General features: G+C 39.5%; 2 protein-coding genes and 1 long non-coding RNA gene across 3 annotated transcripts; all 3 read left to right on the forward strand.

Moving 5' to 3' along the window:
- The first annotated feature begins 1992 nt into the window (after positions 1-1992).
- Positions 1993-15786, forward strand: armc3 (armadillo repeat containing 3). The gene is made up of 18 exons (XM_017452695.3): positions 1993-2087; positions 2279-2327; positions 2429-2546; positions 2683-2808; positions 2942-3010; positions 3168-3343; positions 5246-5440; positions 5652-5835; positions 6170-6322; positions 6655-6763; positions 7985-8234; positions 8888-9024; positions 9507-9675; positions 10409-10509; positions 12035-12133; positions 13556-13750; positions 13869-14031; positions 15429-15786. Exons 2-18 carry the CDS (start codon positions 2280-2282, stop codon positions 15633-15635), a joined length of 2499 nt encoding a protein of 832 aa, XP_017308184.1. The 5' UTR covers positions 1993-2087; position 2279; the 3' UTR covers positions 15636-15786.
- Positions 15787-17798: 2012 nt separating this feature from the next.
- Positions 17799-24815, forward strand: msrb2 (methionine sulfoxide reductase B2). The gene is made up of 5 exons (XM_017453921.3): positions 17799-18038; positions 21287-21384; positions 21538-21614; positions 22753-22900; positions 24140-24815. Exons 1-5 carry the CDS (start codon positions 17927-17929, stop codon positions 24242-24244), a joined length of 540 nt encoding a protein of 179 aa, XP_017309410.1. The 5' UTR covers positions 17799-17926; the 3' UTR covers positions 24245-24815.
- On the forward strand, positions 18045-20768 carry LOC128628986 (uncharacterized). The gene is made up of 2 exons (XR_008393284.1): positions 18045-19831; positions 19950-20768. It is a non-coding gene; the product is annotated as an uncharacterized LOC128628986 (long non-coding RNA).
- Positions 24816-25045: the final 230 nt, after the last annotated feature.

Raw genomic sequence — 25045 nt, forward strand, 5'->3', positions numbered from 1 at the left:
ACAACCACCATAAGCGATGCCGAGCCTGTGTATGCAATGTGTGTGTGTGTGTGTGTGTGTGTGTGTGTGTGTGTGTGTGTGTGTGTGTGTGTGTGTGTGTGTAAATTAATTCTGTCAAGTTATTCAGTCATTCCTGGTGGGAGGAGATGTTGTGAAGCCTGACAGCGGGTTGTAGAAATGACCCCTGGTAGCGCTTCCTGGAATGCCTTGGTAGAATAAAGTTACTTCCTGTTATAACTTATGTTATGGCAGCTATAAGTTGTTCCCTCATCAGGCTCTCTTTATTCCCTATCTTTAACTTAACAAGGCGATAAAATGCAGCTCGCCGTGTAACAGAGCAACCAGAAAGCCCTCTGCCCTGAAGACTCTACTGTGTGGACAAACTGGTAGTTCTTCTTAATACACAGACACCAATCTCCTCAGTACAGTAAAATATTAGTGAGACGTTCTGAGCAACTCGGAGGATATGAGAGAGGTTGGCTGCAGTTATAAAGGCAAAGTACAAGATATACGTTATCAGAGGACGTTTCTAACACATTCATAAGGGCATTTTCGTTTAACTGATATCATTTTTGATCACATTATTTGACCATTTTGTTCCTTGTGATCGTGAAGGGCCACCTGTAACACACGTCTCGTTACTATATATATATATATATATATATATATATATATATATATATATATATATATATATATTATACATATACTATACATTTTTTTACTTATCTGAAGATATGCATTCTTCATAGGCCTATACGAACTGTAAACATTGGTGTCTTCTACCACTGTACAATTTATGACCTATATGATTCTTCACAACTCTATATGACCGAATAGTTACGCAAATTCCGATGAGAATAATGCATCCTAAAGACATTTTTTTTTTTTTTTAAATCTATAGGTAGGTTAGTTGATAAGGTCCTTTGATAATGAAAAGAAGAGTTTAAATCCTAGGACTTGCACTCCGCCACGCTCAACTATTCAGTGATACGCTCAGCCGTGTTTTGTAATTTGCTTTGGATAAAAGTTTCTGCTAAACAAACCAAAGAAAAATAAATCTCAGAGAAGGAAAACTACTTCAGTAAGCTGAATTCTTGGCTGACCTTTCTATGTCGTAAGTTTCTGGGGATAACAAAAGTCATGCATTGTGGTTTAAAGAGCTCTTAGGTTACTCTGTATGAGCTGCGAATAAGGCCAGTAAAATGACTGTGATATAAACAATGGGGGGAAAAAAAACATGCCTATGTGAGGTCTATGCACAGCTGAGGAAAAAGCCCATTGAAGTGGCAGGAACAGCTGCAAACTGTGATTTCACTCAGTAATGTAATAAGGCCAAGACTAAGTCTAACAATGGTGGACAGGTGGAGAAATTTGGGCGTGCATTTTTCCTGGGATTGAATTTTTATTGAGGGGTGTAGATTTTTGATATAAGCCCCAAACGGTTCTTACAGCATACTGTATATAATAGAATGGAGATGACAAACATGCGGAAGAACTATGCTACATATCTGCATCTGTAAACTTGGTGGAAATGCAAACACTTAACTAATCAATAGGTCTGGGTATGTTTTATCGATATATAAAGTGTAGTCTGGATTATTCTCACCAAATCTCATTATCTATTTACATCTATCTATGTCCCTTATCTGGTATTATTTAACACATTACTTAAACAAACCATATACTTTAGCATTAATACACCACAAGAAAGCAAAATTAATAAAAGTAACTAACACTTTTTTTTTTTTAATAAGGTAATCAACACTCGCATTAAGAAATATGTTCATATCATGAGTGAATCAAATGAAGCCCACAATAACCAGCACATTCATGAAAACTTCGAAAATCAAATAGTATCTACATTTATAAATGATCTATATCTACGATGGTAAATTGCTACAATACATTGTAACATTAAAAAACAATAATAATAATACAATGATATATAAGTATGTAAGTAGCAGAAAGGCCCCATAGTGCCATCTACAGACTGAATGAGAGCGCCTCCGTTTCCTAGCAACCGTCAAACAAATACAGTACAGGCAAACCAACCGAAACGAGAAGTGTTAGCTAATTTACTGGAGGTAATTAACATATTTTGGCTTTTTATACGGAATTTAGTACTTTAAGACTGTATTTATTTATTACTGTGACAGAATTGGAAATGGTTATTCAATTCAATTCATTACAGCTGGTTAAAAAATACTATGTGCTATACTGTATATGATCTTGACCGAGGTGATAAGTGCATTAAGACCCATGTCATTTTTGACAGAATGGGGAAAAAAATTAAGAAGGAAGCTGAACCCCAACCCAAACAAGCAGTGAGAGATCTATCATTTCAGTCAATTCTCGTTGATATCTGGTATAATTGTAATAGTTGTAAAACAGGTTTTGTTAACATGTTTCTTTATAACGAATTCAGTTTGAACCAGTGCCCATTGAGAGCAAGAGCGCTGCAACAGTGATTCTTATGCTTCAGTCTCCTGAGGAAGAAGTGCTGGTCAAAGCCCTTGAAGCCATCCATAGGTTTGCAGAGAAAGGTCTGCAGATGTTGTACCATATGTACCATGCACATTATCTTACCTCATGAAGTTGTACAATGTTGGCCTTTATGTGTGTGTGTGTGTGTGTGTGTGTTTGTGTGTGTGTGTGTGTGTGTGTGTGTGGGTTCTCTAGGTGATGAGAACAAGCGCACTCTGATGGCTTTGAGGGTAGTGGAACCACTCACTTGCCTTATATCACATCTCGATAAAACTGTTTGCAGAAACGCTTTCATGGCTCTGGGAGACATGGTTTCGGACAGTAAGTCAGTTCAGAAATGGACCTGAGCGATTAACTTTAACTAATAACCTGAACAAAATAAAATGCTCAAATGATAAGAGTCGAGTCGAACTGTTACGATGGCTTAAGTTTCATTTTTTACGCATTTGAACAGATGATGTCAAACGACTAATCAAGAGACTGAATATTATTCCATCTGTCATCACCAAACTGGCACCAGAAGGTACTGTTATATATTGTTGTGTGGGTTTAACTTATAAAACAGTGCAATCTTAAGATCTCAATGCACTGTGCTATCTATCTATCTGTCTATCTTTCTTATCTTTCGGTCTGTATGCCTATTTATCCGTCTCAAACACTGTCTTATTTAATAAACACAGAAGACGTTGTTGTCCACGAATTTGCCACTCTGATTTTGGCACATCTGTCCGTGGACATCACATGTAAGGTCGAGATCTTCCATCATGGTGGACTGGAACCTCTCCTTCATCTTCTGTCCAGCCCCGATCCTGATGTACAGAAAAATTCCGTGGAATGCGTATATAATCTTGTTCAGGTAAGGCAGAGGAATTCGTATCATTTCAGTTTAACTTTGAAAATAAGTGTGATGCTCCAGCGTCTCTGATACATGGACACTGATCCCTAAAACTGGTTCGAATCGAACCCTAACCCTAACCCTAACCCAGTTGCAAGATCTAATTGTATCTAGCACTACCTGCCATATGGCCCACTAGCTGCTAATTATTTTTGGTGAAATAATTCACATTAATTTATGTGACATTTATTTATAACACAGCATGGTTGAATCCTCGAAACTGATTATTCGTATTGCCTTTGTATAACAGCACGGCTCGGACTGTTGTTCTGGCTGTAACAAGTCTATAGAATATAGAAGAGATAGATAGATAGCAAGAGAAAGAGATGGCTTGAGAGGAACTAGTGTTTGTCATTGCTATAAGCTGCAGCTATATGAAAATATTCCACTTTGGTGTTGCCCTCCACTTGATGTTGTGCCCTATCACACCACCCCATATTTACGTATAACTACACAGTCTTTTGTGTGTTACTACTTACTTTGAATCAACATTTATGACTACACTGAAACACTACTTCTATATTTCTATGTTTATGTTTTTAAACTATTTATTTTTTTTATTTTAGCTTAAGTCTGTTTCATTTAAATGTTCACCATGGAAAAACAACGTAGTGAGCAAAGGAAGGAAATGAGTTTGATCACTTACGCCTATATTTCCAACAGGTGACTGAATCTTTCAGGATGTTTTGTCATTTCTCTATAAGACATGAGGGGGGTTTTGCACACAGAGTAGTCTCACCCAGTCAGTAATTTATAGCGTGACGTCCTTCTACGGAAAAGGCTTGAGTCAAACTGGAGGAGATTTCTATTCAGGTCACAGTTGTTTCTTCACTTACACTGCAGCTTTTTCAAACAAAGAATCCATAATGGTGATAGTTTCTTAGCAACTGAAAAAGGATGACATTTGCAAATGTTTTGCGATTCTATTTTGAAAGATTTGGCATTTATAGGTAAAATATCATACCCGTACCTTTACGTAGGCTTGCACAGTTGTTATGAAGTACTTCTTATTGTGTTACTATGAAGTCAGTAGGGAAATATATGAGGCCTAGTGTTTTTTCTTATGGGAAATTATTATGTTCTGTTCCTTTGGTGAACATTGGACTAGTTCAACAAATCATAATGAACTTTCCTTTACTCTCACACTATCCGTCGCCACACAGATGAGGACGGGTTCCCTTCCGAGTCTGCTTCCTCTCAAGGTTTCTTCCTCATAACATCTCAGGGAGTTTTTCCCCGCCACCGTCACCACCGGCTCGCTCAATGGGGATAAATTCACACGCTTAAAATCTCTTTGAGACAACGTCCGTTGTTAAAAGCGCTACACGAATAAAATTGAATTGAATTGAATGTTTCAAAAGCAGCAAATGGTCATAATGGGAAAAAAAATCAAATAAAAGTAGGCCATGGACTATTCACATTTTTTAGATTAATCAAGATTCTTTAAAATATTTATTTTGAACTATACCTATGAAAGTCTCTTTCATAATTGATATACTGTATGTTTTCTGCAAATATCTTACAAAACTCACAGCATTTGTTGGGGGTTCGAATCCCGCTGCAGCCCTGTGTGTGTAGAGTTTGCTTGTGCTTTGGGGGTTTCCTCCGGATACTCTGGTTTCCTCCTCCGGTCCAAAGACATGCATGGTAGGCTGATTGGCACGTCCAAAGTGTCCGTAGTGTATGAATGTGTGTGTGAGTGTGCGCTGCGATGGATTGGACCCCACCTTGTGCCCCATGCTCCCCGTGATAGGCTCCAGGTTCCCTGCGACCCAGTAGGATAAGCGATATAGAAGATGGATGGATGGATGGATGGATGTATATACTGTGTATCAGCCAATAAGTAGTTTTCTGCATCCTTAGGAGTTTTCCAGTCGGGTGGCAGTGCACAAGTTGAACGGACTCCCGCCGCTTATGGAGCTGCTGAGCTCTGAATTTCCCATCATACAGCAGTTTGCTCTGCACACACTAGAGAGCATCAGCACAGACAGAGAAACTCGCACAGCCTTCAGAGAACAGCAAGGATTTGCCCGCCTCCTGGAGTTTCTCACAAACAAAGTGAGCTCATTATCAACACCACAAATCATGATGAAATCTAAAAATAATCAGGGCTTGTTTAGTTTGCTGTATTTCTACAGAGTTTTGATAAGCTATTATTGTTGACAGCAGCTGCGTCACCAGACTGTTACTGTGATTTTGTCAGTTTTTTTTTTTTTTTACTGTGTTCTTATTTTGTTGACGCTATAAATCCCCTTGTCAATCCCGGCAGGAGTTTAGTGACCTGCACGTGGAAGCTCTGAAAGTCATCTCAAACTATATGGAGGATGCTGAGTCCATGCAGCTTATTCAGGAGAATGGAGGCCTGGAGAAACTGCTGCAATTTATCATTACACCCACCTCTCATGATATCCAGGCTTATGCGGTGAAAGCCATCAGCAGAGCTGCACAGAGTAGTACGCAAGCACAAACACAAACGCAAACGCTAGTACCACTATGTCAAACCACCTGCACTCGTCGTTTAAACTCGAGGACCAATCCGAGATGCTTCATCAGCTGTAAAGTCAATGCTGAGAACTGTACAGAAGTTAGAAGTTAGAAAATGCATTCGAAATGATAACACAAGTCCAGAACCGTTGACACGTAACTTGTAAGACACTTCAGAATGTTGCCTATCACTCAGCACCTTTACAGACACAGCAGATTTCTCTGTAAATTGCATGCTGGTGAACAGTTACCTTCCTGTTGCTTTATCAGTGTTGCATCAAAATGCTGTGTTGCATCACCTAGGTGAAAACCGAAAGATCCTGCATGAGCAAAATGTTGAAAAGGCCCTCACTGAATTGCTTGCAGCGGAGAACGAGAGCGTGCGCAGTGCTGCATGCCAGGCAGTGTCAGCCATGAGCAAGAACCTGAGCAGCAGAGACACGTTCCGACAATTTGGTATTGCTCCCGTTTATAATTAATTGACATTTTAAAGCTTTTTTAAATGATCTTTTTTTTTTTTTTTTTTTAATTGATAGTTTTTCCGATTCCCACAATGCACTGGATCAGCTAAGACATGTTTGAGGTCTATGTTTCTGTCAAAAATGAACAGGGCTTTGTTAGAAAAAAAAACCGAGCAGTGTTTCAAACTTTGTTTTTTAATTGCATTGGCAAGCAGTTCCTTTTAATACGAGTAGCTAGCAGTGCTCTGTCAGTCGTAACGGACAGGTCTGTCGACTGTCACACACTGCGTGAGGAAACCCTGAGTAATGAAGGCGTGTGTCTTTCAGATGGGATCAGACCTATTGTGCAACTGCTGAACAGTGAAGGAAATGAAGTAAAAGAGGTTGCAGCAGAAGCCTTATCAAGCCTCACGCACGGAAACCAACTGAATGCACAGTGAGTGTGCGTTCAGTGACACTACATGGCTGTCAGCGAGACCAAATCAGCTCTCTACTGCAAATTCATAAACATTTACACGACCCAGTGGGTATGTCGAATTCCAGGATGGATAAAGTTAGGATAAGGGGTGAAGTTAGCACTAATGTTGAATTAAATATGCACACTTCCTGTCAGAAGTCAGAACACAGTACTCTCCGATGCTCAGTTTTACACACTAGACACACTTACAGTTGCGGGGGTTGCTAGGAGGGACGTGCACTCCGCGATGGTTCTTCATATCAATTCGTACGAAATCCAACAACCCATTAAATTGTTAAATAAATTTCATGGACTCCCTCAGGGCAGATTTATGTTAAGAACATAATCCCACTGTCCGCATATATGGCTCATTATTCAAACGTGTACAGTAACATTCTAGTTGTTTGTTGGCCCCATAGAGTTTTTTTTTTTTTGTCTTGTTATTAAACTTTCCACCGACAGAACATATTACCCCCAAGTTAACATTAGGCCTGCTTGCTTTTGAGTTATTGAGGTTTGGATTGAAGCCATTCAGTTCAATGAGCAGTCAAACAGACTAATACCTCCATCAAGTCGATAATAAACATAATGACTTCGATAATGGTGGAATGTATTTCCACAACACTAATTTATTATTTATTTTTAAAAATCACACGGTCATGAGGGAGATGGATGCACAGGCGGAATTTCTTTTCATTGAAGACAGACACAGGGAACAGGTTGAGGGACACAGGCTCAAGAACCCCAAGGGAAAACATACTAGGAACCAGCATGTCTGAAACTTAGGAACTAGAAAATAAACCCTAAGAAAATGTACTAAACAATAAACCACAGTGCCGTGACAAAAAAGTAACCTGCGAACCAGACACAAACGTAACCTGAGTTGCATTAATGCTCCAGCAAACAAAGAGAGAACACAAGGAACTTATATAGAGCACTAATCAAGCAGGGAAAATAACAAACACATGGGTATGGTTGGACAGGAAATGAGGGAGACAACAGAAGAAGAAGTTCTGCACGGACAGTCAGGGTGCCCTTTAGTGGCCAAAGGTGGAATTGTCCCTGGGGGCCCCTTGAGTATGCTTCCTGGACCCCCTGGGGTTACCAGCCCACACTTTTGGTTTTTTAAAGGGTTTCAGGAAGAATGGACAGCAGTGTTTAGTAATATAAGTTAAAGCTGCACTTCTTGTCCTCTCTCAGTGCAGTTTATGAAGCAGAAGGAGACAAGCTTCTCGTCCAGCTCCTACAGAATGGCTCTCCTGCAGCAGTAGTGCACGCAGCAGCTGTTCTGAACAGCATGGCTTCACAGGAAGTGCTTCGCTGTAGCATTCTCTCGCACGGAGCCATGCAGGCACTGCTGAAACCCCTCCACTCCGTTGATAAACCCACACTCATCAGTGCCACCCAGGCTGTAGGTGCACTCGCCTGTGATGCAGAGGGAAGAGCTGAGGTACTGCACAGTCATACATTACCACTATACTTTACAGGTAATTTTACAAAAAGCTGAATATACTGAATACTTGGGCTTTTTAAAAAAAAAAAAATTAATTTATCAGAATATGATGCAGTTTTGTGAGAGACACTAGAAATGTATATATTTTTTAATGAATATAAACCATATACTTTCATAATATTTTGTAACACACAGTGTGTTCCGGTCAAAATGACTCGTTTTAATTTTTAAGAAAAACTATTGATTTTTAAAATTTTTTAATTTTTTCAAATTATGAAATATATTTATATGACAGAGCTGATGATCAATCAAATCCTTTATTATCCCTCAGAGGGAAATTTGGGGAAAGACCACACAGAACAGTATGAAAAATCACAGAACAACAAATGTGACGTTAAACAAATAACACAAATATACAAAATGCATTCATTCATATTTTTAAAAAAAATAATATATGAGATAAAATGCATTTAGGTGACACCTGTATGTATCCCCCATCCGATCGCATCAATTCAAGATAAAGATACAGATTAACAAGGTGTAATAAAAATGCATTGTTTTAAATATTTAACAAAAAGAGACACGAGAGAATTGTATGTAGTGCATGATTAAGCTAATAAATATATATATTTTTTGTTTGTTTGGTATAGTTAAGAAATGTTGGAGGTCTGCCCCAATTGGTTAACCTATTGAAATCAAAGGACGCTGAAATCCGCCGAAATGCATGCTGGGCAGTGACCGTGTGTGCTAATGATGAACCAACAGCCACAGGAATGTGCAGATTAGGGTGAGATTATATTTAATGTTCATTTACATTAATATATAAATAAAAGCAGGTGTTTTTTTTTCTATCTGCATGAGCACAGGATATTTATTAAACCCAATTAACTACAATAAACCACAATGTATAACTAATATGAAGCTGACACAGCCCAAAGTTATGTTTCGCAACATATAAATGTAGTGGCACTCTCTGGCATGTACAATATTGGCAATATCACAGGGAAGCAACTTGCCACGGGCACGTTGTGTTTTATATGTAATGTTTATGAAGAGCCAGCAGAGGGCATTAAAGCTCCACTATTAAAAATCTCTAGACCAGCTCACTTTCTTAAGTCCATCTTGCCTTTAAGTTATTATAAAAAAAATAATTAAAACAAAACAAAACAAAAAAAAAACTGATGTCAGTGTGCTCTTTACTTTTCCCTTACCTCATATGAATCTTATTTTAATTACTATCCATCCATGCTTGTGTCTTTGGTAATGCAGGGCTTTGGAGATCCTCCAGGAGATCAACTGCTCGCTGAGCCGTAAGAATAAGTTCAGTGAGGTAGCCCTGCAGAGGCTTTTGAATAGTAACCTCTCTGTAAAATACAGCATTACAGGATGTCTCTTCTCCACTGATATCACTACGGACGGCTTCTATGATCCAGGACAGGTAAATAAAGGAGTATTAGTCCAGATTCAATGAATCTTGCCCTGAGTAATCAAGTCATCTTCCCTGAGGCAGTCAGATTACTGAACACCATGCTGCCTCCCAATGGTCACCTGGTGCTAGTCAAACTCCTAACCCAGCATGATGCACAGTTTAGTCATTTATGACCTTTTTCTACTCTGTCTCTGACCCTCGGACCGAAACGATCGGTTTTTGTGTCCTTTCCCTTTAAGACTTCAACCCACTGCTTTGATTAGTTAACATCACTGCCTATGAAATAATCATCCATTCCCCCTGCCATAACACATGCGGAACTGTTTTCAGCGACTGAGCACCAGTGGGCGGGGCCAACGGTGCGATGACGTAAAAGTAGGTGTCGACGTCTTGCTGTAGGGGCAGTCGTATTTAAATGTATTTCCCCCCCGTGACATCACAAATCCTACCACATCCAAACGAGCCGTTTATGGAGCCTGGTTAAATAAACACGCTTTTTGTATTAAGGAGGCCATTTGCTATGGAACTTTTTATATTTTTTTATTTTAATGGAACAGTGAAAACTTATATGTCAATAGATCAAGGAAAATTAGATTTCTCATGTCATGACCCCTTTAAATACTGTGTCCTGAAGTGACATTGCCGAAGATATTTACAGAAAGGATCTGAGCTGTTAGCTTTGCCGAAGTGCTCCTTTAAGTCTAATCAGTAGCGTGCCTGTCTGTTCTATTTCTCCTCACAGACCAGAGATGGTCACACGGTTCCTGCTCTTGAAGATATAGCAAAGCAGGTGATCAACGAGCACCGAGCCGTCATTGCAGTCAATGGAAACCCCCCAGCTGAGTACGTCGAGGCCAAAGGTTGCCTTTACAACATATTTGACTGTTTTCTATATGTATTATTCAGGTTACTTGACTTGCTAAATGTATGTATAGTACAGATAGTAGTGTATAAATGCAAGATTCATCATAGTAATAGTATTATAATAATATTAGAGTTCCAGTGACTGACAATAAAGTTCCAGATGACGTTTTAGTTCACTAGATCTTCGTATCTGACAAAGGCAGTTTCGAACCTTTTAAAAAACAATGGCTTGTGAGTTCAGTTCAAAACGTCACCATTTTTAGTTGACAAATAATTCAAATAAGTAAGGAACTAAGACAGTAAACTATACCATAGTCTAGTTTGTGATAGATGTGATCGATATTAGTACCTCAATATTGAACTTATATACTATTAGGGTCGAGCAATGCTTCATACACGACATGGCCTGAAAATATGTGGACACCTGGCCGTCGCACCCATACGTGGGCCTTCCCCGAACTGTTGCCGCAAAGTCTGAAGCACACAACAGTCTACAATGTCTTTGTTTGCACTCGCATTAAGAGTTCCCTTAACTGGAACTAAGGGGCCCAAACCTGCTCCAGCTTGACAGTGCCCCTGTGCAAAAAGTGAGGTCCATGAAGCGCCAAGGTTGGAGTTGAAGAACTCGAGTGGCCTGCACAGAGCCCTGGCCTCAAACCACTGGTAGGCTGAACACCTTTGGGATGAACTGGAATGTGCCCCAGGTCTCCCCGCTGACATCAGTGCCTGACCTCAGTAATGCTGAATGGGCAAATCCCCATAGATTCCCAGAAGAGCGGAGCAAAGAGGATGGGATGTTCAAAAGGCACATGGGTGTGATAGTCAGGTGTCCACAAACTTTTGGTCACGTAGCGTATCACAAATCAGTCTTATTGATGGTGTTTTTTTTTTTAAAGCTGTTTCAAGTCCATAATGATTTACTGGCCGTGTTCTTGCTGTGTTTCCTCTGAACAGCAAACATGTCAATCAGAACTCACGGTTCGGTCGTCTATCTTTTTATGAAATTAGTACTATGACTGGGCGCTGTGCGCTTAGTCTGTCTATTTTTAGTTTTTCTTTCAGAAGGCATTTGGGGAAAGAAAAGGATCATAGAGTAAATAATAATAACACCTACGAGCATACTTCCCACGCGCCATCTCAATCCCTGCTGATGATGTGTTCCAGATATGTCAGTGAAATATCAACCCAAATGAATATCAAAACTAGGAGTCGTTTCACTCTGTATAACTGCCTGACAGTCATACCCGTCACTGGTAGGCTGCCTGGATCTACAGTCAGGGCCCAGCAGCATCCTCAGCATTGTTTCTTCATAACATTCTTTGTCGTTTACTTATGAAAGTTAATGGTGCTGCTGCACTTGGTTCCACAAAAACCCCAAATAATCAGCTTTAAAACACATCATGTAACGTGGGTGCCAAAAATTTCAACCTTATATGGTATTTTTTTATCTTTGCTAAACGGGAATGAAAAGTAAACTGTTTGGGTTCTGTTTTCATGATCTCAGGACGATTACCGATTCAGCAAAGAAGGGGCAGCAGGAGAGTCCTACAGAAACCCAAACCTCGCCTGTAATGAGCAGCAAAGGGAGCATCAAATCAACTAGGTGCGTAACTGCACGTGTGTTTGCCTCTCCGTATAAGCGTGCGGGTTTGCATACTTCAGGTTTTGTTCGTCCTCAGCTGAATTCATTTGCACAATCATCATTCCTCAAGTCCCTCTGACACTGTGGGTGCTACAGTAATGTATTTGCATACACCCTGCCGTGTATATTGCAATTGTAGGCAGAAAGGCTCTCAATTGCATATTCATTAAGACCCCCAGGCAAAACAAGCAGGATGGTGTCAGTTGAAAGACTTGAAAAGATCGCGTTAGTTGAAAGACAAAATCTTCCACACACACTTCCGTACACGTCGGTCAGCTTTTTCCGGCGGGCGTAATCAAGTCGTCAATAGGGCAGAGTGCAGTGACAGCGTGAAAAGCGAGAAAGTCAAGAACGGGCTTTCTCAAATCTCACACTGCGCACCACGTTCTTGCGCTATGTACTTTGTACGATGGATATAAAAAAGTCTACAGGTGCCATCGGCACAGAGAAAACAATAGGCAAGGCACTCCACCGCCATGGCCTCTATGCACGCCCACACCGCAAGACTCCTAAAGAAAAGGCATGTCGAAGCTCGTTTAAAGTTTGCTACGACTCATTCGGACAAGTCTATGAAATACTGGGAGAGTGTAGTCTGGTCAGACGAGAGCAAAAATGAACTTTTTGGCTGTCATACTACACACCATGTTTGGAGAAGAAATGTCACTGCACATCACCCTTCAAACACTACACCAACAGTGAAGTTTGGAGGTGAAGCATCATGTTGTGAGGCTGTGTTTCATCACATGGTACTGACAGACTTCATATAACTGAAGGAACGATGAATGGAGCCCTTTACTGGGAGATTCTTGAGAAGAATCTGCTGCCATCCACCAGGATGATGAAGATGAGACGTGGGTGGAGCTTCCAGCAGGACAACGATCCACAGCATACAGCAAAGGAAACTCTCAATTGGTTTCAGAGAAAAAATTCAAGGTGTTAGAACGTCCCAGACAATCACCTGACTCCAATCGAATTGAACAAGATTTAAAGACGATATGTTTAGAAGAATGGACGAAAATCACACCTGAATACCGCGGCCCATTCATTTCTTCATACAGGAAGCGTCTTGAAGCTGTCGTTCCAAAGAAAGGCTTCTCCACTAAGTATTAAATACATTTCAGTTAGCGTGTTCAATACATTTTTCCCGTGTCGTTCCTCTTTATTACGCACAACTTCACTTATGCACTTTAATGTTGTGAATTATTTATAGTTAATACTGATGTCTGGTGAAAGCTTCATGTGAACAGCCTCACTGGAGATATAGTCACTGAAGTGTGTCAATACTTATCTCCCCCATTGTAGCACTCCATTTCACTGCGTTTACCTCATACACACACTCTACTCACATTCTTTCTTGTCTTTCTAACTTTTTTTGTTTTTTAGTAAAGCGAAAGGGAAAGGGTTGCAGAAGGATGAGAAACTGAGGTATGAGGACGAGTGTAAAGCCCAGCAGGAAGCAGCAGCAGAGAAGCCATGGACACTGCCATACGATGCTCAGCTCAACAATCTGATCAAAGAGACATTCAAATCTGTCCTGCCCTTACATGAAGGCGTGGAAATGTACACTGCCCTGGCTAAGTGAGTTTTAAAAATTCCTAACCGAGGAATAGAAAAGTCTTCATGCGTTTGGAATGTAATATTCGTAAGCAGTTTGATAAAAACGGAATGTGCGATGTGTGATAAATATTCCTCTTAGGTTGGTGTGTGATGCAATGGGGGGGCCGGTAGATGTTAAGAAACAACATGACTTTCTTTGGGAGGTTCATCTCAGTGAGCTGAAGGTTGAGGTGCAGTCAAACATCATTCCCATCGGCAAGATCAAAAAGGGAACCTACTACCACCGAGCCCTACTCTTCAAGGTTCAGTCCTCTATCCCTTAACAATCCTGTTCTGTTCATTACTTGTGTCTCTTTGCCTCAGGCCATGTCTTTAGATTTTATTACAGTAAAACCGTAACTGTATAAGATTCCCAGACAAAAACTTTGTTGCAGTTTTTAATTTTTTTTTTTTAAAATAATACTTGGTTATGCCTCCGCTCACCTTACTAACAGCACTAACCGTGTAAGAATTTCACCACTGCCTTGAATTTTAGTTGATGATGCTCCTTAAAGATGGTGGTTGATTTGCCCAGAGATAAACTGAATTAAATAATTTATTAAAGTCATAATTTAACAAAATATGAAACCGTAATTAGCACCTGACTGCTGTAGGAACTGAAACAGTCAGGGACTCATCAGCTTTCCTTATAGATACAATATGTGACTCTATCATTGTGGGTTATAAATGTCAACGGATCACACAAGCGGTTTGAATGCAAATGCAGGTTTTTATTAATTTTTTTTTTTTTAAAAAGGCTGGGGCATGGTAGTTTAGTGGTTAGCACGTTTGCCTCGCACCTCCAGGGTTGGGGTTTCGAGTCCTGCCTCCGACCCTGTGTGCACAGAGCTTTCATGCTCTCCTTGTGCTCCAGGGGTTTCCTCCGGGTTTCCGCCCTCGGTTCAAAAGACATTCGCTGTAGGCCGATTGGCATTTCCAAATTGTCCGTAGCCTCTATAGTGTGTGAATGTGTCTATGATGGGTTGGCACCTCAGCCAGGGTGTCCTCTGGCTTGTGCCCCGAGTTCCCTGGGATAGGCTCCAGGCAGTAGGGAAAATGGATGGATGGGTAGATTTTTAAAAAGGTAAACAATGTAAAAATGGTCAACGCAACCTCAAAAAGCCAGATCAGTAACAGATACTAAGGCTTGGAACAAACGCTGGCTGAGAGCAGACGTGAGAGTTCACGACGAGTGTTTGAATGTCCGAGCCTGGTGTGATTTTTGAAGAAATGTGCTTAATTAGTTATCAGTGGTTATCTGTGTATTAAGATATGGGTCATGTGACTGGCCTTGAGGTCCTTCCATAGTGCTGAGGATATTAAGAAATGGAGTTCATGCTTTCTAATGAGGCTGGCAGTGACAATGAAATGTCAGTAATGACAGCAATTACTCATTTTAATTTATAACCAAGTCAAAAAATGATATATCCTTGCCTATAATTTAAGTAAATGGTGAGGCGTATGAGTCAACACAGTAAGCAAACAGCTTACTTAGCTTAACATCCAGATGTGTAACAGAGCACACTGGCAAACGACACACTGTAGATTCACATCGGCAGAGAAAAGCTTGTTGGTCATGAACGTCTTATGATTGCTCTATTACTGCTGGATTTGCATGCAGCACTCTACTTCCAGCTCATTAACACATTGTGCTCTACAGGTTTTGGCAGACAGGATCGGACTGAGCTGCAGTCTGGTGAGAGGACACTACAGTCGGGCCTGGAATGAAATTCTGCTCCCCTCCACCACCATGAGAGCTACAGGATTTTACCCCCAACTCCAGACTTATATCATAGATCTCATGCACAAACCTGGAACCCTTATGAAGTGTGGCACGCCTGCTGCTGAACAGTACCAGAAAATCTAATTTCGGTGTTTTTCCGTGACCTTTAAGCTAATCCTGTTCAATCTACAATTAATCCACCCACCGAATCGTGCTATGTCGTGATAACCCACTTATATTTCACTATGATGCTGACATAACTGAATTAAATATCTTTAAATGTTTAAAGACCAAATACTAGTAAGCAAATCTATACTATAATACCATATGATCAGCCAAAACATGTCTGGTGTCCAACATTTGTCTCTGTAGTTTTCCCATTACAAAGCTATTGTCGTTAACAAGTAAAAACGTCTTATATAATTGACTGCGTATTGCATGACGTTAAAACCGGAAGCCGTACGTTTCCTTTACTTGTCAAACTTGTCTACCTGCTACTTTTAGTCATCCATGTAATGTGGGCTTCAAATCAGTCAAAGTCGTATGACGGCAGGTGTGCCTCAGAGATGTTCTGCTACACTATATGGCTAAAAATATGTGATCACCGGACCATCACACCAATATGTGGATCTTCCCCATATGGTTGCCATAAAGATGGAAACACAATTGTATAGGATGTCTTTGTATGCCGTAGCATTAAGATTTCCCTTCACTGGAACTAAGAGACCTAAACCTGTTTCAGCGTGACGATGCCCCTGTGCGCAAAGTGAGCTCCGTGAAGACGTGGTTTGCCAAGGTCGGACTGGAAGTACTGGAGCGGCTTGCACAGACCCCCACTGAACATCTTTGGGATGAACTGGAACACCGATTGCACCTCAGGCTTCCTCACTCTGCATCAGTGCCTGAACTCACTAATGCTCTGGTGGCTGAATGGATAAATCAACACAGCGGTGTTCCAAAATCTAGTGGAAAGCCTTCCTGGAAGCGTGGAGCAATCCTGGAATGGGATATTCAAAGAGCACATGTCTGTGTTATGGTCAGGTGTCTACAAAATTTTACCCATATAATGTACATCTCCTGAAGGGCATCCTAGAGATGATCTGGGTATATATTCAATTCAATTCAATTCAATTTTATTTGTATAGCGCTTTTTACAATAGACATTGTCTCAAAGCAGCTTTACAGAAATATCAACACGGTATACAGATATTAAAGGTGCGAATTTATCCCAACTGAGCAAGCCACTGAGTGGCGACGGTGGCGAGGAAAAACTCCCTAAGATGTTTTAAGAGGAAGAAACCTTGAGAGGAACCCGACTCAGAAGGAACCCGTCCTCATCTGGGTAACAACAGATAGTGTGAAAAAGTTCATTATGGATTTATATGAAGTCTGTATGGCGTTAGGAGCAGCCGTAGTCCCAGCAGTCTGGAATTAGAGAAGATTTGAGCTCCATCCAGAGGCAGAGAGGATCTGGATCTCTAGTATCTCCATAAATTCGTGTGGGGCTCGGCGAAACGAGAGAGGGAGAAAAAAGATAATTATGACTGCGAAAAAAAAATAATTAGCTATTTATCTATCTATATATCTATCTCTTAAACGTTTTAGTTTGATTCATTCCTGAGTAGGTCAACTGGGTCACCAGGCAGGCCATCTGGTGCTTTTTATCTTGAGCCGTGCCTTTGCCTCTAAGAATATTTCCCAGTCTGTCTAGCATATCGTGATCTCGTGGTACAGGTTTTCACATCACAAGAGCATGCGGTTTAACAGTAATGGTTTAGAGTATTTGGCTAAATCTCGCTGTGTTGCTTTAGCTAAAAGTACCGAGCCGTAACGATCACGTCCACTAACTAATAACTAACTGATCAATAGCTAACTAGCGACGCTTGGTAGCACAGTCGGTAGCGGAATATTTACAAGTCAACGTTAACCCGACAGCCAGATAATTTATAAAAGAAAGTATTTGTTATGTGTGCAGGAATTATTTTTTTTAAAAGAAAAACGGACGTCGAACTTTTAACACACATTGTGTATTGGACTCACGCATTATTATTATTATTATTATTATTATTATTATTATTATTATTTACATAACTAGGTTGTTTAGGTTGCCTAGTTTTAAGGTCAGGCATCAATGAAACTAAACGAGATAAAAGATTTAAAAAAGTGACGACGATTAAATGGTGTTAATTATTAATGTAAGCGGCTAGTTTAGGCCGAGTCAGTGTCATCACAGCGCAGCTGCAAACCGCTGTTAGTTTTCATCAACTCTGACCTACAAGCATTATCAGCAATAAACAAGGTTTTGACCATTGGTCGTTGGATGAGGGAGGGAATGTAGGTCACGTAACAGTGAAAAACTCAATTCACTTCCACTGACTTCATTCACTGAGCGTTAATTCAGCTTGCGTCTGGTGTAAAAGTGTCTGCATGGAAACATGGCACGCCTCCTGGTGCGACTTTCTTCTGCACTTCACAATGGAGCTTCCACACAATCGGTTTTGTCTAGGAGTTGGTCTGCGCTAATCCGACCACTAAGCACAACAACAGGTAAGAAGTAACTTTCATGTTATTGCATGGATAAATTGTAACGCACACCTACAACAGTCTATAATTTGCTGTAATGTCTAGCAGTTGTCTCATTTTTTTTATCTAAATCCACCTGGACGACCATGTCCGTGTCCTCATATCCCTGAAAATGTCCTCAGTGACCCTTAGAGCAGGATGAATGGGGTGTGATAGAAAATGCACATGATTATCTGAAGTACAAAGTTCCTTTCGCGAGTGAGAACACTGTCAACACCAAGGCCATGCATGGTGTGAACTTGCAGGAAACAATTGGTCGCGCTCAACTAATAATAAATTCACGAATCTATTACATAAACAGTCTATTAATCCGGTTTTACTCATCAATATTCTTTATCCAGGACATCAACCCTTTTATGTCATTTTTGTTCTATTTCTTCTGTCCAATTACAGACTATCATACTGCAGATGATACTGGAATTTATACCCCCGAATCTTATTTACTAGATTTTAATACTTTAATACTGGATTTTAACGCTTTACCAAATTGGCTTTTAATCTAATAAATGAGTACTCAATAAAACAAAATCTCACATCATGGTTTTTGCTACCAAACATTCTTAAAACAAGATCTAATCATCAAATAATAATGTGTTGTGACGGTACGTAGCCTTATAGAGTTGATCAAACGAAATATTTGGTATTATGGCTTGATCCGGAGCTATTTTCAAACCTCATAACGATGACATACTTCACAAAATTAAAGTTGGAACTGGTGTGTTATATCAATCTAAAAACTCCTTCGCATTTAATGTCCGAAAGAATCATGACTTATTGTATATTACCATTTTTTGACTATACCGACACAATTAACCTTAATGGTCTCAACTTAATATAAGAAGCTACAGTATATTCATTGGCTGCAATTCATCTTCAAACGTGTACATTTTAACGATCCTTGTCATTAGCAGTTTTCGGGATCATATTCCTCAATAAATCAACTGAGGCGTTCTACACAATAATTATTTTCCATTCCTACAGTTATAAAAGTAATCGGAAAGAAAGCACCTGTGCATAAGACTCCCTCGGATTGCGATCATTTACCTTCATATATACAATCCTCGACATCATCATCTCACGCGTTTAAAAATAGTTTGTTTTCTTATTTCAGGACAAATTGTACATGCTTCAAATGACGCTATATTTATATAAGTGTACAATATATAATAGTGTAATACTGTATATTTTATAGTATAAAATGTCATATTATATCCTTGCTGGGCAAACATTTGTTCATTTGTTCGCAACCTTTCTGTGGCCATTTAGTAGCTGTGTTCACCAACGCACTCACTCTTTCGACGTCTCTGTGTTGCTCGTCTTATTTGTAGTACGGTATGTTTGTTGAAATATTGATTGCTGTTTTGATTTTGTTTTCCCTATGACGTGTTTTTTTAAAAAAAAAATTTTTTTCATTTTTGTTTGTGTTATATGTTAGGACCCTTTGAAAACGAGATGGTTCATCTCAAGGGGCTTATCCTAAAGAATAAACTTGTATCATCATTAGAGAAGGTGACCCAAGCACAACAAGTTGGTCATCCTAACAAGAACAGAATAAAGGAATGTATAAATGCTTCATATATATATATATATATATATATATGAGTTAGTATTTTGTTAGTGTCAGTAGTAACAGTATAGTCATATAATAAATAGTAATATAGTATATTATACTATTTTGTTATTGTGTCCGTAGGGGAAAAAATATTCTAAAACAAGCTGTGAGTGACTTTGGTGTGTTTTTCAGACCCATACACTCTGTAAGCTATTGACTCCCCAGTCTAAAACACTACTTGAGTACTTCTTGATTGTGTACTTGTAAATGGTAACCTTATATAGCACTTTACACTGCGTCTCATCCACCCATTCACACACCAGTGGTAGCAGAGCTTCCACGCAAGGCGCTAACTTGCCATCAGGAGCAACTTGGGGTCGCCCAAGGACACTTCGGCATGTGGAGTCACGTGGGCCGGGAATCGAACCTCTAACCCTACGATTAGTGGACAACCCGCTCTACCACCTGATCCACGGCCGCCCCGTGTACTGTCTTGCCACTCAACCATCAGTTTAATCAGTAATGGGGCCCTGGAATGTATGGAAACCCTGGATGTGCAGCACAGTTAATGTCTCATAATATTCTTCAGTGAGTTATGTCGCAGTTACCCTAGCGGTCTCTAGATTGCCAAAAGGATGCTCAAGTATTATTCCTTCTTTCTCTAGGTTACAGAACTTTGATCATATTGATTTAGACACACGGTATTTTACAAAATGCGATTTTAGGATTAAATCTTTGAAATTGAGTTTGCAGACAAGTTTCCCTACAGTAGTTTTTGCTGTTTTTAAGAAACGGAGAAGCTAAATATATAAGTGGGAAATCCGAGTTTGTACTGAACATGAGACAGGCGAGTGATATTGTGTCATCGGATATGAAAGCTAGTCACAAATTCAGGACATTTCACACTAATTTACCAGGAAAGGGGGTGGGAAATGTCAGATTGGGGATGTTTCCCTTATTTAATCTTGACTTCTTGATGAGGGTAAAAGTATCGGTGCCCATTTTATGTGTTCTAATGGGCGAAGCATTTTATCTTTCTGTAAATTAAGCTATTCATTTGGCTGATCGTTTTCCTTAAATACATATACCTAAATGTTTCCACGAGTAGATAATCAACTTAAGATTTAAATAAGTATATGTTATATATTTAAAAAAGAAAAAAAAAATTGTAGTCTCGGGTGAATTTATGGTGCAGTTTTATACAGAAATGAGCTGTCGATTTTATTGAGCATCTTCCAGAAGACACACTTCTTCTGGAGACTCTGCACATGCTTCTTATTTTTGCAGCAAAACTACATTATGTTTTTTTTTTTGTTGTTGTCTGAAAAGTGGTCTCTTTTGTAATACGCTGCTTTCTTTACTGACATTCAAACCTTTTTCTGTAACATTTAATTTTGTGCTGGAAAACTAATGTTTGGAAATGTAAAATGCTTTTGTACTCACTATAATGTAGAAGTCATGAGCTCAAAAATCTATAACAAAATTTGTGATAAAAAACAAACAAAAAAAAAAAACTTTTGCACGGTACTGTAGTACCGATATATTTATTTACTCAGATCGTTATATTTTATTAAGTTGCAGTTCCATATAAAAGTTACAGCATGCTATATTCTGTACATATTCAAAAAATCTTCATAAATTGATCCTTTACTCTTTGCAGATCTTCTTTCTTTGACACGTTATGATGAGCGTGTGGACTGGAAGAAGAAACTAACTCCAGAACAGTACGTAGTCACTCGAGAGAAAGGCACTGAGGTGGTAAGTGTGTGTTAAAAACAGACTGGCATACTGTACATGAGCCATCTGAGGTGAAACTAGTAGTGTAAACATAGCGTACATATTTATCATCCTATCGTATTTATTCATTAATCAGCCATGATTCTGATCTGTCTCGTTTCGCTTTTCTCCCAGCCGTTCAGTGGAATCTATCTGAACTGTAATGATGTGGGCATGTACCACTGTGTGTGCTGCGATACACCACTCTTCAGGTAACACGAGTGAGAATCATTCACGTAAAAAGGACAGTCCGCTCAAGAACGGCCTTCTTTACCTACAGGATATTGATTCCGCTGAATTTCTACCCCTGAAAATAGTGCTCACTGACTGCGTTTACACGGACAGCGATAATCTCATTATTGACCTTATTCTGAATAAGACAGTATTCTGATTAAGGTGTTTACATGAGTCGCTTTTAGAATACTCCTTTCATGTTCCTGTGTTACGTGTTATAGAACATAGATCGATTAACGGCACACGTGATTACGTCACCGCGCCACGCCGTCCGACGTTCCCTCCAGAATTTCACGTATCGACGTACAGTTGGTCTCCGTTGTGGTACCATATACAGATTTGGGTGTTTCATTTTTAAATTTACGAACGCTTCAAGTGCGGTTAATTATTTGTCGCGCTGTACGTGGAAATAGACGACCGCTTGAAGCCGTGGGCTGCGGCCCGAACCGCATACTTACCTAAATACATGTATTACACCTACTAGTATAGTAGGTAAGTACGCGGTTTCGGACGCAGCCGTACTCTCGTTTGTCGTAAAACGGTCGAGCGCTGCCGTGTGCGTACGCGTCCTGTCGCACAATGCGGTGAACTCTCACACGACGTTAACAGTGTGATTAAGGTGTGTACGTGTCTGTAACGCACGTCGATAACGCGACTAAAACAGGAGTACCCCACACGTCTTAATTCCATCTGTGTTTACTCCGAGTATGACTTTAGCGGATTAAGGTGAACGTCCGTGTATACGAACTGATAGTCAGCCAGAGGAAGAAGTGCCGTGGGCTGGGTCGGGCAAAAACGGTGTTTTCTAAGTGAGTATTAGGTTATTGGTAGGTTTTATTAATGTTAGTTATTTATCTGAAACACGCAGATAGGGTGTTGTGAAAGGTACTTGAAGTTATAAGTTTAAAATGTATTTTAGTTTTACAGACATATTTGTAAATGTATCAGTCAGACACAAATGGCACTGCAATCATGGAATCGCCAAACTACTAACTGAGTGTACACAGAGTAAGCGAAGACGCCAGTGTTAGTGTATACCTGTTGGTGTATATTTCGTTTGTAACTAAGAAATAATCGTTACTAAAATTACGAGTTCCATCCCGCTGTCTCTCACAGCTCTGAATCAAAATACGACTCTGGAACAGGGTGGCCATCTTTCTTTGAGGCTCATGGGACGTGGGAGAGAGACGAGAGTCATGCCAACATTATCCGCAGACCCGATAACTCGTTAGGAAGCCCGGGAACAGAAGTCATCTGCAAACAGGCAAGTGACTGAAACAGGGACTTTAATACACTTTGCATGACAAAAGCTATGACTAGTGTTCAATCAAATAATTGTTGATGACAATAATAAGACAGTACACTGTCATACAGATTTCTGCAATGGTTATATAATTATATAGTATCTACCACTAATAAACAATCATATTTATATAATTATTGCATAATGATCATATGACAACGTTATTTTATAGATTTATTTCCAGGTTTCATGCCCCTTTTGAAATAATTTTTTTTTTTTTTAAATTTAAAATAAGAGAACATTGTGTAGTTCCATTGTTTCTTTGTACATTGTAACGTTTTTCCGTCAGTTGTTTACAGATCTGTTAAGTTTTTTTTTTTTGTATTGGATTTAATTTTTCAAAAACATTACCTTTATTAACGCTAATGAGACTTTGTCTAAGTGAATATGCATTAATTCACATGTTCCTTGGGCTTACCCAGTGTCATGAATGACTAAGGGAATTTGGACTATGTGTTACCTCGTATTTATACCCCTGTGAAACAGGAAGTCATGGTTGAACAATTTCCTGTTCCTGGTCACCCAGGTGTACTAAAAAAAATGTAAAATATCATTGGGAATATACTTCAAATATATTTTTCTCATATGAATTCATAGGGGTGCACAATAATGGCGGCACGTATATATTTAACAAAGAATTCGTTCTTTGATGAACCTGCGTTGTGTTTGCGATCGTTTGATCTCCGTGAGAGCAGAGTATTTGTGTGAATTATTATTTTTTTTTGAACAAATGATCAACAGGTTAAACAATAAAGACACATTTTCACAGCCTTCTTTACTCATATTCACCAAGGGTGCCAATATTAGTTTAGGGCACTGTAAACTACAAAAAAAATATATATATATTTTACTTTATCTCAGATTGTGTTCAATTTTTTTCTTTTAAGTAGTTTTGTCTAAATATTGTGAATAGAATAAAAAATTAAGAGCCCTCCGATGATCACCTCCACCGTGCCATGTGATTGCAGAAAAGGAAGTACAAAGAGCACTTCCTGGTCATGTGAAATGGAATTTTTTTGTTAACGTTAAAGGAAAATTGTAGTTTTGTATTACTATCAAAACATTTGAGATACATTTATTGTTTCCATATGGAGTAAAGGCTTAAACAATGTTTTAACAATTTCCTTCAGCGAATAGCTGAACAGTGCCGCTCTTATACAGAATTTAACGTCATCCTCTTTCTTCTTTTTGTTTCGGCAGTGTGATGGCCATCTCGGCCATGTGTTCGATGATGGCCCGGATCCAACAGGCCAGAGATTCTGTATAAACAGTGCAGCTCTGAACTTCAAGCCTAGAGAAGCCTAACTCAATCTCGTAGGCAAACACGTTTCTCATTTCCCAGCCAGATATTCAAGCTGCAAGTGTTCAAACAGAGTTCGAATGAACCGCGGAGAGCCGATTTGCTGATATCCGAGAACAAGTGTGCGCTTCAGTCTGAATGGTTTAATGTCATAATTAATTTGTACTTCACTGGCTCTGTCAGAAGTCATTTAAAGAACAAATGCATGTTGGAATGTTCTAGATCTCATGTTATATTTTTTTTGTTGCCATAAATCAGTCAGAATATGTCTGTCGTAAACTTTTTGTCTAAAAGACCCTGGTACCGCTTTATGTAGGAAAAACGGAAGTCATCACGGGTCACTAGACTTGTCTCACAACCATTTTCCAGCATGGCTGCTGTCGACGGACTGGAAAATGATGTATATAACAGTGAAAGTGGACAACAGGTTAGAATTACATTTACAGTTGTAGCCTTTTTTTTTGTTCTGCTCCAGTAATGGTATTTAAAGGGCTCCGGGTCCTGAGTTGCCTACAAATTTGAACATAAAGCTAAGTATCAACATAACATTACATTAAACTACTGCAATAAATTGTATTATCTTCTTGTTATTATTATTATTTGCTTAAGAAAACAATACAGTATTCATCTTCCTTGGTATATAGTATGTCTGCGGATGCACCACTCGCAGCCCACAGAGCTTCTGCGGTCTTTTGTACATTTTTCTGCTGCTACACAGGTCCCTATTTCAATCCTGTGCTCGGTTACTCTCTGTGTGCATCCATCCATCCATCCATCCATCCATCCATTTTCTATACCACTTATCC

Source organism: Ictalurus punctatus, chromosome 23 (assembly GCF_001660625.3).
Source record: "Ictalurus punctatus breed USDA103 chromosome 23, Coco_2.0, whole genome shotgun sequence".
NCBI lineage: Eukaryota > Metazoa > Chordata > Actinopteri > Siluriformes > Ictaluridae > Ictalurus > Ictalurus punctatus.

What these genes read in the sequence shown, in the direction of transcription:
- armc3 (XM_017452695.3), top strand. Translation starts at nt 2,280, where the DNA reads ATGGGGAAAAAAATTAAGAAGGAAGCTGAACCCCAACCCAAACAAGCA. An exon ending in GGGAGACATGGTTTCGGACA is followed by an intron (nt 2,809 to 2,941) that starts GTAAGTCAGTTC and finishes GCATTTGAACAG; the next exon opens with ATGATGTCAAACGACTAATC. An exon ending in TGGAGTTTCTCACAAACAAA is followed by an intron (nt 5,441 to 5,651) that starts GTGAGCTCATTA and finishes CAATCCCGGCAG; the next exon opens with GAGTTTAGTGACCTGCACGT.
- msrb2 (XM_017453921.3), top strand. Translation starts at nt 17,927, where the DNA reads ATGGCACGCCTCCTGGTGCGACTTTCTTCTGCACTTCACAATGGAGCT. An exon ending in ACCACTAAGCACAACAACAG is followed by an intron (nt 18,039 to 21,286) that starts GTAAGAAGTAAC and finishes TACTCTTTGCAG; the next exon opens with ATCTTCTTTCTTTGACACGT. An exon ending in GAGAGAAAGGCACTGAGGTG is followed by an intron (nt 21,385 to 21,537) that starts GTAAGTGTGTGT and finishes CTTTTCTCCCAG; the next exon opens with CCGTTCAGTGGAATCTATCT.